Genomic DNA, 16215 nt, shown 5'->3' with positions numbered 1-16215 from the left:
AAAGCAGCTATTATCAGAATCCCGTGATTTAGATAAGGTTATGGAACGTTTCTGTCCTGTACTTCTCGTCCATGCATGGATCCGGATTTGGCTCCAGGTGCCTACCGCGTACTGCCAGTGCTCTCAGTGTACGTCCCAAAGGCCAGTGAAGACGACATGGTACGCTATACTGCTCAAAGCGCTTCAGACTTGAACAGTATCCATAAATGTTTACACCTTTACAAATGGATTGGTTAATACGGAAATATAGGAACTGCCCGACGACGATTTTGTAGGGAGATGATTTACTTGCAGTAATTTATCCAGTGATAATATGATGATACTTTCGGCAGGATTTTGGCTTGTTGTGACGGCCTTGGCAGCACTCGCTCTGCAAGCCCAGGGGGGCAATTTTCCCCCGATGTATCGAGTGCATGCTTTCTATTATTTATGGTACGACGTCATTGAAACTGGGCGTTGCTTCGGTGCTGCTGGAGCTGTCTGCTACCTACAAGCCCTCGAATCCTGCCCTCCGGAAGCCGTAGGGGTCGACACCTCGCGACCTTGCTTGCACCATCCTGCCAGCATGCCCACCATCTATCATTATCTCTTGATCCGTATGCCGTGACGCCTAAGTGGCGTGTCACCTCCGTATCGTACACGCCGAGACATGTCAACAACTTTCAACCGCCAGGATCGCACCACCTGCACAGCTCCCCTCCCCCAGAGCGAGCGGCCACCCCATTCCTGCCCCCAAACACACCGCCCCCTTAGACTGTCCTACGTCCACCACGATCTAGCCGTGCCATCCCATGTTAGGCCCGGATCCTGATGTTCTGAGTGCCGTGACACCATCCATTACCTTCCGAGCGCGCTCTCCGCAACCCTCGTAGGTACACCGAGCCCAGCGCAGGTGGCTGGACGCATTGGGACCACGAGGTGCTACCCCACTGGGACGCGGCCGTGGCGGCAAAGCACACACATGGTGCGGCGGGTGCATTGACAACCTAGGCAGCGTGCAGTGTCGGGTTCGGAACGGCGTAGTGTCCCTGCTACCTGCAGGCTGCAGCTGCATCTAGAAGTAGCCAGCCAGGCTACTGCGACCCATGAAAGCCATGTCACTCCATCTTGGCAAGGGGTGGCTGCCATCGTGTGCGGTGGGGTGATGAGGAGTGTGGGGTGATGAGGAGTGTGGGGTGATGAGGAGTGTGGGGTGATGAGGAGTGTGGGGTGATGAGGAGTGTGGGGTGATGAAGGCACACCGGCTACTCGCACCCAGACTGACGCGGTGCAGGTTGCAGGGCTGGTAGTAGCCGACAGCGGCGTAGTCCGTGGTGGTGATAGGGCTGGTGTCCACAGCCTTGAGGACGGTCGCCGTGCGCAGAGTATTCCTGGATGTCTCTTCGTGGTTGCGATGTGTGTCCACACATCAAGTGAGCAACTCGACTAGGGCCGCACGTCTAACTTGATTGTCCAGCTTGGCTGGCCCTGTTCGGCCGTACGGACAACTGTGCCCTAACCAACCTTCATGGTGATATGGACAGCCGGCTAAGCTCGTGAACAGCCGCACGGAACCCTAGGTGTCCAAGGACCCCAAGGACGCTCGTTGTATGCACCCTCTGCTGGTTTCCGCACTTGTGGCGATGGGCCTTGCAGGGGTGCGCTTCGAGCCACCGGACTGTCTACACAGTCCGTACTATCCATTACGGGGTCCGTACTCGTCCACAAGCCGCGAACTCATTCGCCAACACCTTGTGGAAATGGAACAGTACGGCATCGGAGTCTTGGTGAGTCCGGTGACTGGTCGAGTGTTGGTTCCTCCCCGCATCTTTTGTTCCCAGCAATTTTCGGCCGCCTGGGATCTCGGCCGCCACATTAGTGTTTGTTTGTTGACGTGGAGCCTTGCTCGCTTGGGAGGATACCTGGAGCGCCGGAACCGTGATGACGATGACCCATGGGTCTGTGCGTCCGTCTCTGTGGCTGTGGGGTGCAGGTGGCGTCCTGGTGGGGGCCCCCCTGGAGGCAGGGTAGCCATGACACCCAGATGGTGAACACGGACAGTCGCCTGGAAATGGTGCGTTGAAGCTTGTGTAGGGGGCTTCGTGTTACGGGTCAGGTCGGGTCGGGTTGGGTCGCCTCGTTAGTTGGAAAAGCCGTCCTGCTCCTAACACATGCAGGAATACAGCATTGCTTGGATGCATGACGGCAGGCTGTTCATCCCTTAGCCAGCCTCTCTCCTAAGCCCGTCTAATGTAAAGCGGAAAAGCGGGGCACAGGCTGTCTGTCTGCCGGGGGGGGGGAGGAGGCGGTTGGCACCTGGCCCGATGTCTCTGTCGCTCGCCTACATTCTACCCGAGGTTGAGAAGGATGACTGAACCGCGGTCGTCGCGCATTACCAGCGTCTTGCTTTATATGCAGTTGCTGCCTTAAGAACGCTGTCATAAGGACAGCTGCATGGTGAAGTACCGTGTGGCCGCTGCCTTGTGGTGTGGCTGCCCTTGTGGCCAGTGGCCGTCTGCAACCTGCCATATGCCGCATGTTTCTGTCGTCTCGCTGTCTGCCACCGCCCCACGCCCCTCCTCCGGTCTCTGCAAGGTCATCAGGGAACTCGAAGAAAGCGGCAGCAAGGTTCGCATCGCGTTTCACTTGGAGCCGTATGAAGGTGGGTCGCGGTCACTAGTTTGTGTCCCTCCCTGAAGCACCCCACCACTTGCGAACTTCCTTGGACGTTAGTCGTCTTGACGTTCCCGATCCGTTCGCATACTCGCCACGTCTGCAGTCGAATGCCGTTTCCTTATCCTCACTCTGCTACCGCCCCACACCCGTGCGCCTGCCCCACCTAGGGCGAACCAAGGAGACGGTGCACGAGGACCTGGTGTATTTATCGAAGAAGTACCGCGACTCCCCCGCGGTGCTGCAAATCAACGGTGAGGGGCTCTTCCTTACGGAGGGCACCTAGGGCTCTGGGAGGTTTCTCAAACACGCTTTCCTGCTGCTACTTACCTTGGGCGAGGTGTTGGGCATGCCGGAGGCAGGTGTTGGACCTGCGCCAACGGTCTAAGCTGATCGCTGTTGAGATAAAAATTGTAGCACGTGGACACAAAAATAGCCGCAGCCACGGCCGCCCGTGGCAACGGATCTCGCTTGTTGCCGAGCGCGTTGGTCTTATTGGGCACCCGCGATGTAGGTGTGCGGCCCGCTCTGACGGGAACGGATCTCCGTACATGTGTACCTGTTATATCTATTTGCTCTGACTCGCCGTAGGGCTACCCGTGTACTATGTGTACGATTCGTACCGATTACCTGCCAGCGACTGGGCTCAACTGCTGCGCCGCAATGACGGACCCTTGAACGTGCGCGGGACGCCGGCCGATGGTAAGCGCGTGCATGCTAATTGTTGCCTTTTTACTGCCTTCTGTTGGCTTGTTTAGCGGCGTTTTAGTGTTCCTTGCATTGCGTTGCGTTGCGTTGCGTTGCGTTGCCTGTTCGTCGTCTTGTGGGCTTTCCAAGGCCTGTGTTGTTGTTGCATAGAAGTACCTGGTTCAACGCCAAGACGTTGTACGGGATAGAGCATGAGCCCATACGCTATCCGTCTGAAGCTGTGTGGACGTAGTTCTGTTGTCCACGCCCTCGCTGCTTCGTAGGCTTCTTCCTTGGCTTGTGGTTGGACAGGGATGACGGTGATGAGGACATTCTGCCAGCAGGTGGGAGGTAGCCGCGAGGGTTCGAGGGGCGGGTAGGCCCCGAAAACAGTGTTATGCTCTCCCAGGCACACATGCTTTACCCGTCAAGGAAGATGCCGCTCATTGCAGCACCATGTCTTGTTATATCGCGGTTGATCAGCGCCGCTAGGTGCGATACCGTGCTTCTCAGCGCAAGCATGTGCCCTGCCCTCTCCCTTACGTTCCTGCTCGCAGGCTTCGACGGGTTCTACACGTATTTCAGCAGGTGAAAGGGGATGGCTGCCACTGCCCCTTTTGCCGAGCGTTGCATTGCCCGCTGTCTCTTTTCGAGGAACGTTGTTTCGTCGTCTGGCCGTCACCTGGCCGCCACCTGGTCGCCTGCAACCCCCAAAACCTCTTGATTTCAGGACAGGGTCTCAACTGCGTCTTAGTTCCCGGCTGGCACCCAGATTGCCTGGAGAATTAATTACGTAAAAGCACTCTTTTGTCCGCCCTATCCGCAGTGAACAAGTCTCCCATGGGAGCAATCCAGAACACTGGGCCGGAATGCAAAAGTAAGAGTCGTGGGTTAAGGCGTCCACAAGCTACACTGCAGCATCCTGTTCAGCACATGCTAAATCCGGGCCCCGTAAGAAGCGGATACGGTGAAGTGCCCTCCTGCTTCCGTATTACGTCCCTGCTCGTATCTCGCGGGGTAGTGAGCTGTCCATGCAACCGTGCAATGCACCACAGGTGGGCTGTGAGCAAGGACCTTCTGTTCGTGCCGAGTATAGGTCCAGGATATCACGGTAAGTGCACTCGGCTGCGAGGAGTGTTAATATGCCCGTGATCCGGTAACTTGGTAAAACAGCTGGTGGGATGACTTTTGAGTTCATTTTGAGGAGGTTTGCGGGCTGACAACTGTGGCTACCTGTTGTCCATGTTTCCTGGCGCAGATGGGAAGATCCGACCCTGGAATTTGGCGGCGACGCGGGATCGCGATGGAGGCCAAAGGCAGGGAAAAGCTTGGTTGCGCCTTGGCTCAGAGTCACGTGCTGTTGTGCGCTCAGCGCCGCTACATGCCACTCCAAACCATGCCACGTCCGTTTTGGTGCACCGTCATCGGGGAAAGCTCTTCTCAAGTTGCAACCACTGCCAACCCCTTGCTCCCCAAACCGCACAGGAGGCTGTCCGGGGAACAAAAAGCAGTCGGAGAGGCCGTCCAGGAGGGAAACATTGGATCATGATACAACCATGCTGCTGTGTGTCGTTACGATTGTTACGATTAGTCTGCGCGCGTGTAGCTTCCATGGCTGAAGTCCCCAACATTGTTTCACCACCTCCTCCTCCTCCTCCTCCTCCTGCTGTTGTTGCTGCAGGTACCGCGCGCTGTGGAGTGCTGCACTTAGCGCGGGCGTCCAAATGGTATCGATAACAAGCTATAACGAATGGGGGGAGGGGACCCAGATTGAGCCCGCGGTGCCACGGGAGACTCGTCTGGGCTGCCAGTACCTTAGCTATGAGCCTGCGAGTCCCTATCTGTACCTGGAGATCACGAGTGAGGGCTCCAAACGGTTGGGGCAGCTGACGGCAGGTGGTGAAGGGGAGACATGCCAAGCTACTAGCGCCGGCGGCAATGGTGACGATGGCGGTGGTGTTGGCGATGGTGGTAGTGACGATATTGCAGAGCAGTGACGAAAGTGTACCATATTCCAAGGGATGCATATACCGTGATCAAGCTAGATGGTGATGTGTTAGACGCCTGGCTTTGGGCAAGTACGCGAGTGCCTTTATCGCGACGCGTTCCATATGCCAGAGCACCTGAAGCGGCTGGACTGCTTTCCTCCCCGTCAGCGTCCCATGTCGGAAAACCACGTCCTGTAACGGCCGTGCCGACCCACATACACCGATTCACCGGCAAGACAACGACCCCATGTCGTCGGTCCAGTCGCACCGTTCCAGTCGAAGCACTGAGTACCCGATTCCATGCTTCGCCAGTATTAGCTCCCACAAGCCGAGGATAGAAGTCCCAGTAGGATTTCACAGATATAAACAGGCTTGACTCTGAATTACCAGCAAGCAATAAGCTTTGCGCCTTCCCGCCTAACCGCACTTATCGTAAGCGTTGCGGCACCAAGAACCAGGATGCACTGCTAAATACATGCTGCGGCCACGCTTACTGCGTCCACCAGTGCCGGGAGCGGTGAATACGTTAAGTGTTACTTTGACGCCTGAGTGGCAAGCGACGACTGAAAAGTGATCGACAGAAACCGTATTCCGAGGCCATTAACGTATCAAAAGGACCAGCTGAAGCGATACATCTAACAGCGCTGACCTCTTGAGTTATAGACTTTTAAAAGCCATCGGCGAGGAGCTGGGCTTTCTGACGCCGGTTCTACCATGAATGCACTCCATTGAACATGTATATTTCTCAGGTCACTGACAATTTCAATACTACTCGGATTTGCACATGACACCTTCTCCGTAACGGACGTATTGATTGTCATTCACATCTTTCATCCTTGCGAATATTTATTTCTTGCCACTGCACGCTTAGCATGCTTTTGGAAGATAAACCTCGCCGATGTCCTCAGGATCATGGGACACAATTTGGCAACTGGTACGGCTTATGTTAAAAAAATGTCCTTCTGCCGCTGCAGCAGCCAGATTCCTTTGCCCTCTACAGCATAATCGTTTCAGAGCTCACTGCTTACTTTTACAAGCCGTTTCCTTGTAAAAACGTCCAGTTGAGGACCCTCCTGGTACCTTGTCGTGAGAGTTTTAGCCTAAAGCCAACATTACACTTCAGCAGCCTGTCGAGTCCGATATGGACTCTCAAGACGCCTCAGAAAACATGCGCCCTGCGAAGCGCGCTCGCTCGGAGACGGCACCTGACGTGGACATGGCGCTCGCGCAGCAGCAAGAAAGCAACGCCGTTCACCTTCTAAATCTTCCTGACGGTGTATTACACCATATTTTCCTTTTTCTTCCAGCAAATGCTTTAATGACCCTGGACTCGGTGTGCCGGTACTTCAACTACTTTGCGCATCGAGTTGCGAAGGAAAAGCTGATTGCACAAGTGGGCTACAAGCAAGCAGCGCGCTGGAGGTATGTTGATGCGCAGTGCTGTCGCTAAACCGACAAAGTCGCGGTATGCTTATCTTGCTTATACACGTGTAAACTTTAATGCACATCACGTCGTGCTTATTGATGACTTTTTCGGTTGCTTCTTTCAGCTCCTCTCGGTGTTGAAACGGAGCGGTATATAGGGTAGTTCTTCGGTTGTAGAAGCGAGAAATCGCTGTTGCACGCGGCGGGTTGAAATGTGCGTGTCGTTGCCTACAGGGACTATAATTGGCTGCAACGTTTGGCCATAGAGGAGACCGTCACGAAGTTCGACCTCGTACGGGGTGAAGGGCAGAGCTTCACGTTCACGGAAACGGCAAACAGCAAAGCCCTGCGGGAGATTCGGCTGGACCACCCGGGGCCACGCTTGCTTTTGAGCGACGTTTCCACTGCACAAACACTTATCCTGCGCTGGAAGCTCCAGTTGCGGGGTAACAATGCCGCAGAGGTCAGCTCCCCTCCTAGCGAATACACGGCGTGGGGCGAGGGTACCAAAGTATCGTGCCATGCCACAGTTTTGGTGAACGTAGCTGGCCAGTGGCTGCTGCACTGGATCCATTTTATAATGGGAACGGTATGTTCGTAGGGGCTGCAAGTGCAGCTTCCCCAGGGTCCCTTTGTGCTTCGCTTGACCTTTCGGTCCATGTCTGCTCAGAATAGTTCAGTTCAAAGCCTAAGAGGCGGGGTGTTTGTGACCCATGCTGCAATACTCTCCCTGACGGCGCCTGACGGTTGGTTTCCTTACATCGATCGGCCCACCCTTTTCCACCTGCGCAGTTCGGCGTTGTTCCGCTTGATATGCAGGTGGGTAGAGTTACCAGCGCACTGATTAGCGGCTTCCACGTTGCTGGCGTTCCGTGCTGTGGCCTGCTTTCGTGGCTGGTTGTCCTCATGCGCATCCGTGCTTGTGGATAGCGCTTCCTGTATTCGTTCATCCAGCATGCGCCTGATGCCTTACCCTCTCCAGGACCAACAGAAGGCGCTGCACAAGTGCAGCCCCAATGCGAGCGACGAGCGGGCAACGGGCTTTAGCTCGGCTATAACGGTGGGAAGCTTGCTACCGGCGCGGTTGCCAATTATGAAGGACACGATAGTGGAAATCCTGGTGACGCCGCGTGAAATTTCCTTCATCGTCTACAACCCCGAGGATGGTTCGGAAATGGTCTGGCAGAACAACTCCACGGTGGCGCGGCAATACAAGTGAGTGCAACCACAATGTGGTATTATGTGTATGCATCGGTTCCCTCAGGGTGCCTTGAGCGAGCGTGTCCCTGCGTGGCATTCTGCGGGGGGGCATGTTAATAGTTCTGCGGGAGCATCCCAGCCCTCACACATGGCGCCGCCGTTGTTCCCTAGCCCTGTGCATTCCGTGCATACGGCTCCTGCTAAGACTCACATCGTCGCGCGCACAGAGTGTCTTCCCCTGTGTGCAATAACTCGGCTGCCAGGGGTCCCCGGGAGCTCCGACTTCAGCTGCCGAACACCTATCAGTGCCCGGTGAAGCTAGCTGTCACTGCGTGGCAGCGCGCGGCGTTCGACGTACTGCACATGCTCAGTCCGCAGGAGTTAAAGCAACTACAGCAGGAACGTGGAAAGGGGGCGCATACAGGGGCTGTCACTGCTGCTAAGTGATCGATCTGATGCACAGCGGTGCGATGATTAGTGAACCGAAAATCCGACTTTTAAACTCAATGGCATAGAACCTGTTTGACCGCAACGGTTTTGGCTGTGTATGTGTATATTCATGGTGCTGCGGCTTAGACTGTAGCCAACGTGTCTCATTTTGATTGTTTGGATGCAATGGATGTTGGAGAATGGCAGGGGTATGTGCATTCCCGTGTGCAAGAGGACCGCTGCCCCTTTCGAAGAATCTTCCTGCGAAAGGTGTCCCTATACCCAGGAACACAGGAACAGATTTCGCTGAAGGCTCTTGGAGGCGCGATTTGTTGTTTGGTCATGTTTGTAGGAGGTGCGAAATATATACAGACCACAGTGCATGACATTGACCGTCCGTTAAGACCTTATATGCGTTATCACGTAGCTTGCCCCACGGCTTGCCTTCCTAACTGGGTTAGGGAGTAAATGGGAAGATTTTTGGCGGTAGCCACCTATGGAGGAACGTGACGCAGGTACATTGTGATTGGTGTTGGTGGTAGCGGATACACATATACATGTGGTTGGAAGCATGTTGCGTGAAACATATTACTGCATCTCTGTGCATATGTGTCCATGCGATGGTAGGCTTCCTGGGACACTAGATTTTTCCTTCACATGAGCATATGGCTTTGCCAGCAAATGGACCAATGACCTAATGATGTGTTGTACGCCCTGCTTGGATTGGTTCCATTGGAAAGGGCGTTTCCAATATGAATTATGCATAACATCTATGAAGTCAAAGATAGTATTACAATCACCTATTCTTATCCCCTCCAGATCCGGAGGAAAACCAATTGCCGTGCCACATACCCCCACCTGCAGGCTTGTAAGTCATTGCTAAATACGTGCAGACTTAAGTCGTAGCTAATCCTAAACAAATCCAAGCTGCTTCCCCCAGCTCATGCAGCGGTTCAGTCACTAGCCATTCCACCCGCCTCGACACGCCCACCCAACGCCTCCCGAGATTCGTCCGCCGTCCGCTGACGGGTGGATTAGCGAATCACCAGCAAGCAAGATGATCATGTACAGAATTAAAAAGTTGAACTTGAATCTGCCTTATGGGCAGCCCTTTGCAGGATATATTGTGTTGTCTCAACGAAACGGCGTGCACAGTTCTCCAAGCAGGTCTGCTCCTTACTTGACAGATAGCTTCCTGGCGACTGAATGCACGTGTCCCAGCAGACCTGCAGCCCAAGCAGGAAAACGTAGATAGTGTGCAGCCCGTGCGGATTGATGACAGGTAACCAAGGCGAACCTCCGTGAGTGTCGCGATCATGCTTTGGATCTGAGCTACTTGAGACTCCCGTGCGATGAACTGCTGAAGCTCCGCAGACACTGCTTGATCGTTTGGCGCAGCCATGATGCTCCCAGCCGCTTATGCAGTCCGACACGTTGAGAAGAAGCAGAGTAGATGTTCGGTATTACAATGTAACACTCTTTAAGTAGTTTAACTGTTCAGTCTAAGAACTTGGCTCCTCAAAGGACTATGAACCCAGCGATTTTAAAGAGCCCTGAACAGCGAGGATTAAGGACACGCCAGCAACAAAAATAAAAGATTGATCAAGGATCAGGCTGAACAAAATCGTCCCTGTACTGCACAGCACAACGCCCGATGAAAAATCGCGTTGTACTACAACAGAAAACTTGCAGACATCGCATATCGAAACAATTATCGTTCCGCAGATGCGTCAAAATTGTTCCCGTGAAAGGCCATCATGCACTCGGACCATTCTTCAGGTTCTGGGCGCCGTCGATGACCTTAACATACTCAATCTTGTCGCCCACCTGCGGAATGACAGCGACGACGGAACCAGGCGCTAAGGCGTCTCAGCAGGAGATTGTAGGCACAAACCGTAAACCATCTTTATGAGCACGTCAGCATGTGTTTGTCACAGGGCACCAGTACGGAGGGAGCACCGTGCAAGACCAGCCATGTGTTACCGGACACCCGCCGGGTGAACGCTAGACATCCCTCCCACACTCCCCTTGAACCCACTTACTCCCAAAATGAACCCACCTTAAAGTCCGCGAGAGCGTCTTGCCCCTGCGTGATGTAACCAAATACGGCGAAACGACCATCCAACAGGTTGGAGCCAGTGGGTGTCAGCTCACTCTCCTTCAGCAAGAAAAACACCTGGCTAGAAGCCGAGTTGTTCTCAAACTCGTTCCGGGCCCATGCCAGCGTACCGTACGCATTGAAAGGCAGTACGGGCTGCTCATTGACGCGACCTAGGTCCTCCAACGTAAAGTCATAGATCGGCTCCTTGTCGCCAATCACCTTCACCTCAAAAGGCACCCTACAGCAAGGGCACATTCACACATACCGCCAGGTGAAAACGACCGACAACGCGAACCTGAAGACATAATAGCACGAGGATATGGGCATCGCCGGGTATGTTGTGCATGCAAGTGTGAGGACGAAGTTCGGGGTTGTGTGACGCCGGGCATGCCATGCCAAGCGGTTACAGGGCGCGCAAGCAGTCAAGGGCTGTTCCCTCCTGGAGGTTTGCCCTCCATGCCCCAATACATACAAACAAACAGGCTGCTGCAAAGCGGGATAGTGCATACAGGAGACAACGACGGCAAGATAAGCGACGAGGTGTCAGCGTAGCGTTGCCTTTCCAATTGCCGCCCAGTCCCATCGCTAAGCGCCCCTCGTGAAGATGTAACTAATCAACAGGCCGATTTTTTTGTAACAGTCCGTTGCAACTGAACTAACCGTCGGATATCGCCCGTCTTGGGGTCTACGAAGCCGTCCGCAGGGCCCTCCGGGTCGCCAAACTGCACTACGAAGCCATCCGCCCGCTGGATCTCCATGTTATCGTAAAACTTGCGCAGCACCAGGTCCAGGAACTGGCCTGCCGAGACGGGCGCGTTGTAGCCGTCCAGCACGACAGTCTGCACAACGGTCTGCGGCCCCTCCGGCGTCTCCCGGCAGCTAATCTTCATCTCCAGCGTGGCTCGGCCCTACCATCGCGCGGCCGGCACGGCGGTATGCCGTACGTAAAACAGCATGTACAGGGGTCGTCCCGATAAACACAGCTACGTACAGCGCCGCCGCCTATTGCAGCGCCTTGCTCTCTCTGGCATTACCTCTAGACAAATATTAAAGAGTCAACATTACGTCAACCGCTGAAACACGTCTCAGAACTACTTATCTTTTCTTGATTGAAACCTCTTGGAGCCGCATGGGATCCCGACAGTATCCCCAGGAGGTGGCGCCGCATCTGTTCCCCCCCCCCGCTTACCAGCAGCAGCGGCCTGTCAGCGTACTCAGGCGGCACCTGGAAGGGGAAGCCCTTCACCATGGCCTCCTCAATGTTGCCCACGTAGGTGAGCGCCTCGCGCTGCTTGATAGGGACCGCCTGCTTGTCCTTGGCCTCCACCGTCGCCTGGAACTCGTTCAGGGCTACCTGCAGCTTTTCGATGTTCTCCAGACCGAAGTCCTGCAGGTCAGGTCAGGAGCCGGGCGAAATCGTCTAACAGTATGATTCGCGAATAGCAAGGCTGCGCAAGTTGTAGTGGGATCCATGCCGATCCAGAAAGCGGTGCACAAAATGCTAAAAGCGGGTGCGCAGGGCATGATGATGGTGGGGGGTTCAGGGGTGGCAACGAGGGCTCAACACGGGGCATGAGCTCAAACAGGACGCTCGCTTGTGTAAAGGTTGGTAAGACAAGAGCTTTGGCTACTGCGCACAGCCAAAGTAGAGAAATTTTCCTAACAGAGGTTTTAGAAGCATGGAGGGGACGCGGCTGCCTGTAGTTAACTGTCGGGGTTTGAAAGGCGACCGGCAGGGACGGGGGTAATAGCGGGAACGGACCTTCTTCTCAGGGGCGAAGTCCTTCACGATGGCATCCCGCTGGCGTGTCAGTACATCCTGGGAAGCCCGGATAGCCTGCAATACCGGATGTTTCAATAGCGCTGTTGCCAGCAATCAGCCAGGGCGGGCCGCTGGTTCCACAGGCCTTACCCGCGAGACCGGCCCAAGGGACTTCGACCCCGGAATCCTCAGCGCCTCGCTAATGCTCTCCAGGTCTTTCTGTTATGGATAAAGGTGGGTATTAAAGCGTCTGTGGGCGTGTGGCAAGGGCCCCAAAACTTTAACCCCACCTGAATTTGACGGATCGGCTTGTTATTGATGGGAAGCGCGTTACGCAAGATCGCCTGAGCGTTTTTAACAGGGTCACTGGCGACCAGAATAGCGTGTGCAGGAGGTGGCTCGAGCTGCGAGCAGGCGCACGCCACTGGGTCGCGACTGTATGCAAGCACCACACACACGGATGCGACTCGACTGAACGCGCACCACAAGTGGGCTGAAGGTGCCCATAACGACCGCCGCCGCAGTTGCAAGGCCAATTGCAGCTCGCTCCAAAGGGCTTCGAGTGCTTGGCTGCAGGAGTTGCGTCCAATTCCGATGTCGCGAAAGAACTCCGCGGAACGTAAGTAAAGGAAAAAAGAAAAGCTACCACGCACCTCATCGCTTGGGCTGCTAATTTGGTTGACAGCCCTGCAAATGCGAGATGAAGCTCGCTGCGTGCGTGAGACTGAGCATGCAGACGCGACGCGAGCGGCCCGGCTATGGCTTGTCAGATTCATGAGAGCAGGCATTTTTGTTGTGATCTAATGGCACCACTCCAGCAGATCAGTTACCACGGTGTTTTTTGGCCCAAGTTCAGCTTACTAGGTGCAGGGCCCTATGCTGGCGTACGTATTTTGAAAGCATGCTGGTATCTTGGCACATGGTCTGTTGCATGATGCCTATTACAATATTTTTGATCCATGTTTTTATTTCCTGGACTTACAATTCATTGCACGAGCTGTACTATTAAAACCGGCTATCTGCGGAATGGTTTGGGTCATTCACATCGAAATCTCGGGACAACGGCAAGCCGATAGCTTTTTGTTGACCGCGGGAGACTCCGGGAGTAAGCGGGAATTCACGGTTGGTCGCCCACCCGCGAAAGCTGACACGAGGCCAGACATCGTTGTACCCGAGAAGAGCGTGAGCAAAATCCACGCTATCCTTCATGTGGGCATCGACAATGATGATAGGTTTGCATTATGCCGTCTGTCAGTCGCAGGTGGGCACTGTCAGGCGCGTCTCGAGGTTGTTCGCCTGCCCTCACGGAATCATGGACGACAGCCATATGTCTATCTGCTACCCTAAGCATCCCCCATGAATCCGCTGCTTGCCACCGACAAAGATCGCAATTCCTTACATCTCCTAGCTGTGCGGGGACCCTGCGGATGCCCCATACGTTGGAAATTTCGGTCTCTCACACCTAAACCCTTATGCCTGCCTGCCCGCCCGCCCACGTACTACAAATCGCCCATCTATTCCGTCGTCCCGTCCCGCACCCACAACATCCCAGACAGGAGCCGCTATGGCACCAGCATCAATGGCCGAAAAATGGCGGAAGGTGCCTTTATGGAGCTTCACGCGGGGGACGTGGTACAGCTGGCCGCTAAAACCTTTCTCATGTACGTACCCGCTCCTAATCGCCGCGGTCGTGTAGATTGCGGTGTGTGCGCGCGCGTGTGTGTGTGTGTCTCCGCCTCGGACGACCCGGACCCCCAAGTCGTCTATGATAAGCTTCCCCTTTTTTCATTCCGCCTAAGCGTCCTCCGCTCGCCATGGCGGCTGGGGGGGCCTGGGGGGCGAAAACAACTCCAGGTATTCCTTTGAATATTCTACCTAATCGCCGTAGCTAAGCGCTAGAGAACTAGGCCGTTGAAGCGCTACCCGGCCCTCTAAATCCCCTCCCCTCTTTGGAACCTTTCGGGGGCTGCTGACCCCCGGGGCCCACCTGCGATTGCAGTGTGCAGGAGCTGTCGCTGGCGGTGGCGGTGCACCCCCAGTACCCCCGCAGCTTCCAAGTGCGGGAAGCAGCAGCGAGAGCGGGTGGGTGGGTTCGGGGGCCGCTGCGCACCCCGTAGTGACGGGTTGGGAGGCCTGGCCCTGCGGGGGACGGCTGCTGGGCGGCCCACCGCTGGCTGAGAGACGGGGGGGGCCCTGCAGAGGCCGCCCATTTCCACAGAATTCTTGTGCCCTGGGACATGGGTTTGTCTCGATCATTGAATCGTTATGGGGACCTGCTCCAGAGCGGTGCTCTGCAGCCCTGACCTGCTGCCCTGACCTTGATCATCTGTTGCCGATTACGCCGGTATGGGCACCGCAGGCATCCGGTTGACGCGCATGTACGACAGTGGCTCCACGACGCATGTGCTGTATGACCCTGGGGATGACGTCTGGTCGGCAGTGGTGCAAGGCGTGTTTCGCGGCTCGCCATTGGTCGGACTGGAGTGGTGCGTCCGTCGTACATGCATGGGGCACGGGCTCGAGGTCCGGGTTATCCGTTGCTTCGGGCCCCCCGGGGGGGGCCGGGAAACGGGGGGAGGGGGAAACACCTTGACGTGTCCACGCTAAGATCCCAGAAGATGTTTGTTGCGCTACATGGGTGTTTTATTAGTCCGCTGCACCTCCGTGAGGAACGTCTCCTTTCCACCTGTCCAAACCCATACCCCGTATTCGCCACCACGTTGGACGAAGAAGTCTTGACCTGACCCTGCGCTCGTCCGTCCCGTGCGGTCCACTGCCGGCTCTGGTCGCGTAGGCTGTGCCGCGTAGCGTCTTCGGGCCTCATGACGAACTCCCTACCCAGCGCACCCCCCCCGGGGGAGGTGCTCCTGGGCCCGAGTCAGCCGCCGGTCCGGGTGCCTCTCCCGGCCCCTCTGGGGAAAGGCCATCGGGGCGTCCTGGAGGGCTTCACGTTTGGCTTCAGCAGCGCATGGCAGGTCAGTGCTCAGAGGCGGTGGCGGCGGCTGGGATGGCGATTAGGAGGGCGCGGCGCCACGGCGCATGGGGAGATGTGCATCGCGGTCGTTGTCTGAAAGGGCTGGTGTTGCGCGGTGTGTACTGCTACGGCTGCCCGGCTGTGGTGGCCTGCAGTGCGTCTTGCAGTGGCCATGTCTCGTTACGACACCGACCGCCCAATGGGCTGTCGATGACTTGCAACCTTTTGACGTCCAAGGCCCCTATCAGTGGCCGCAGCCCAGCGGGTCCTGACCCCGTTGTCCCCTACCTTCGCTACTCCCTTGCCAGCGCTGGCGCTTCCTTGTACTCTGCGACACTTGCGGCTAGAACCGGGTTTTTGGAAGAGGCGGTGGGGGATGGTGGAAGCACAGCCAGCAAACACAATAAGTGGAGGCCCTCTGCGCTTTTGCCGTAATACCACCACCACACTGAAGGCCTCCGATTCCGCCTCTGGTTGTCTGATTGTGATTTGCACAGTAGTTGGCCCCTTGGTCGGGGTCAGGGTCAACCTTTTCCCACTTCTTTCCTTTTTATCTTTCTCCATGACCGTACGGCACCGCTCCGAAACCCTCAGGACGACGGCCTAGCCGCCCTGCTGACGGAGCTAGGTGGTCAAGTGGCGTCCAGTTCGCTGGATATTGGACCCAGCACCGTAGTGGTGGTGCTGAACACTGATAGCAGCAATGGCTGTGGCGGCCGCCGTGATGGGAGATCTCTGCGTGCGGAGCAGCTATTGGTAGGTCGCAGGTTCCTTTTGACTCGTTGCAAGGACGGCTGTGTCCGAAATTGAAGTACAAGGCATGGGGCAATGGGAATGTGGGGAGGGAAGAGATGTGTGCAGAGGGTGAAGTTCGCAGACGTGGTGATGCGTTCTTCTTCGCGCGCGACTCACACGCACCAGGAGCTCCTCCTTGTCTTAGCACGTAGTCAGTAGTATTACCATAGCCCGAAACCCATCATTTGCACACACACGCCCT

At 55.8% G+C, this 16215-nt stretch overlaps 4 protein-coding genes across 4 annotated transcripts; 2 read left to right on the top strand and 2 right to left on the bottom strand.

Moving 5' to 3' along the window:
* Positions 1–313: 313 nt before the first annotated feature.
* Positions 314–5336, top strand: VOLCADRAFT_99671 (uncharacterized protein; the record flags this gene model as incomplete). The annotated part of the gene is made up of 12 exons (XM_002958364.1): positions 314–432; positions 873–964; positions 1636–1766; positions 1973–2053; positions 2575–2641; positions 2823–2906; positions 3244–3354; positions 3624–3683; positions 3897–3927; positions 4395–4450; positions 4825–4903; positions 5021–5336. The coding sequence occupies 12 exons, from the start codon at positions 314–316 to the stop codon at positions 5334–5336; spliced, it is 1227 nt and encodes a 408-aa protein (XP_002958410.1).
* Positions 5337–6355: 1019 nt separating this feature from the next.
* On the top strand, positions 6356–8979 carry VOLCADRAFT_108120 (uncharacterized protein). Its single transcript, XM_002958363.1, has 5 exons — positions 6356–6749; positions 6987–7215; positions 7545–7571; positions 7735–7967; positions 8180–8979. Exons 1-5 carry the CDS (start codon positions 6469–6471, stop codon positions 8397–8399), a joined length of 990 nt encoding a protein of 329 aa, XP_002958409.1. The 5' UTR covers positions 6356–6468; the 3' UTR covers positions 8400–8979.
* Positions 8980–9454: 475 nt separating this feature from the next.
* VOLCADRAFT_69398 (uncharacterized protein) lies at positions 9455–9783 on the bottom strand (the record flags this gene model as incomplete). Its single annotated transcript, XM_002958343.1, has 2 exons — positions 9455–9607; positions 9679–9783. 2 exons carry the CDS (start codon positions 9781–9783, stop codon positions 9455–9457), a joined length of 258 nt encoding a protein of 85 aa, XP_002958389.1.
* A 49-nt stretch (positions 9784–9832) lies between these two features.
* VOLCADRAFT_108119 (uncharacterized protein) lies at positions 9833–13053 on the bottom strand. Its single transcript, XM_002958342.1, has 9 exons — positions 12898–13053; positions 12728–12814; positions 12535–12648; positions 12395–12463; positions 12245–12319; positions 11672–11869; positions 11143–11390; positions 10441–10720; positions 9833–10208 (listed from the first exon to the last, which is right to left on the bottom strand). Exons 1-9 carry the CDS (start codon positions 13030–13032, stop codon positions 10137–10139), a joined length of 1278 nt encoding a protein of 425 aa, XP_002958388.1. The 5' UTR covers positions 13033–13053; the 3' UTR covers positions 9833–10136.
* Positions 13054–16215: the final 3162 nt, after the last annotated feature.

Source organism: Volvox carteri (assembly GCF_000143455.1).
Source record: "Volvox carteri f. nagariensis unplaced genomic scaffold VOLCAscaffold_92, whole genome shotgun sequence".
Classification (NCBI taxonomy): Eukaryota; Viridiplantae; Chlorophyta; class Chlorophyceae; order Chlamydomonadales; family Volvocaceae; genus Volvox; species Volvox carteri.
Note: the sequence above shows the minus strand (reverse complement) of the source record. Positions and strands in the feature narration are given on the sequence as shown.

Coding starts and splice junctions, on each gene's coding strand:
- VOLCADRAFT_108120 (XM_002958363.1), top strand. CDS start 6,469: ATGGACTCTCAAGACGCCTCAGAAAACATGCGCCCTGCGAAGCGCGCT. Junction 7,216..7,544: donor GGGGTAACAATGCCGCAGAG/GTCAGCTCCCCT, acceptor CCACCTGCGCAG/TTCGGCGTTGTTCCGCTTGA. Junction 7,572..7,734: donor TTGTTCCGCTTGATATGCAG/GTGGGTAGAGTT, acceptor TACCCTCTCCAG/GACCAACAGAAGGCGCTGCA.
- VOLCADRAFT_108119 (XM_002958342.1), bottom strand. CDS start 13,032: ATGCCTGCTCTCATGAATCTGACAAGCCATAGCCGGGCCGCTCGCGTC. Junction 11,870..12,244: donor ACTTCGCCCCTGAGAAGAAG/GTCCGTTCCCGC, acceptor CCTGACCTGCAG/GACTTCGGTCTGGAGAACAT. Junction 10,209..10,440: donor ACGCTCTCGCGGACTTTAAG/GTGGGTTCATTT, acceptor GTCATTCCGCAG/GTGGGCGACAAGATTGAGTA.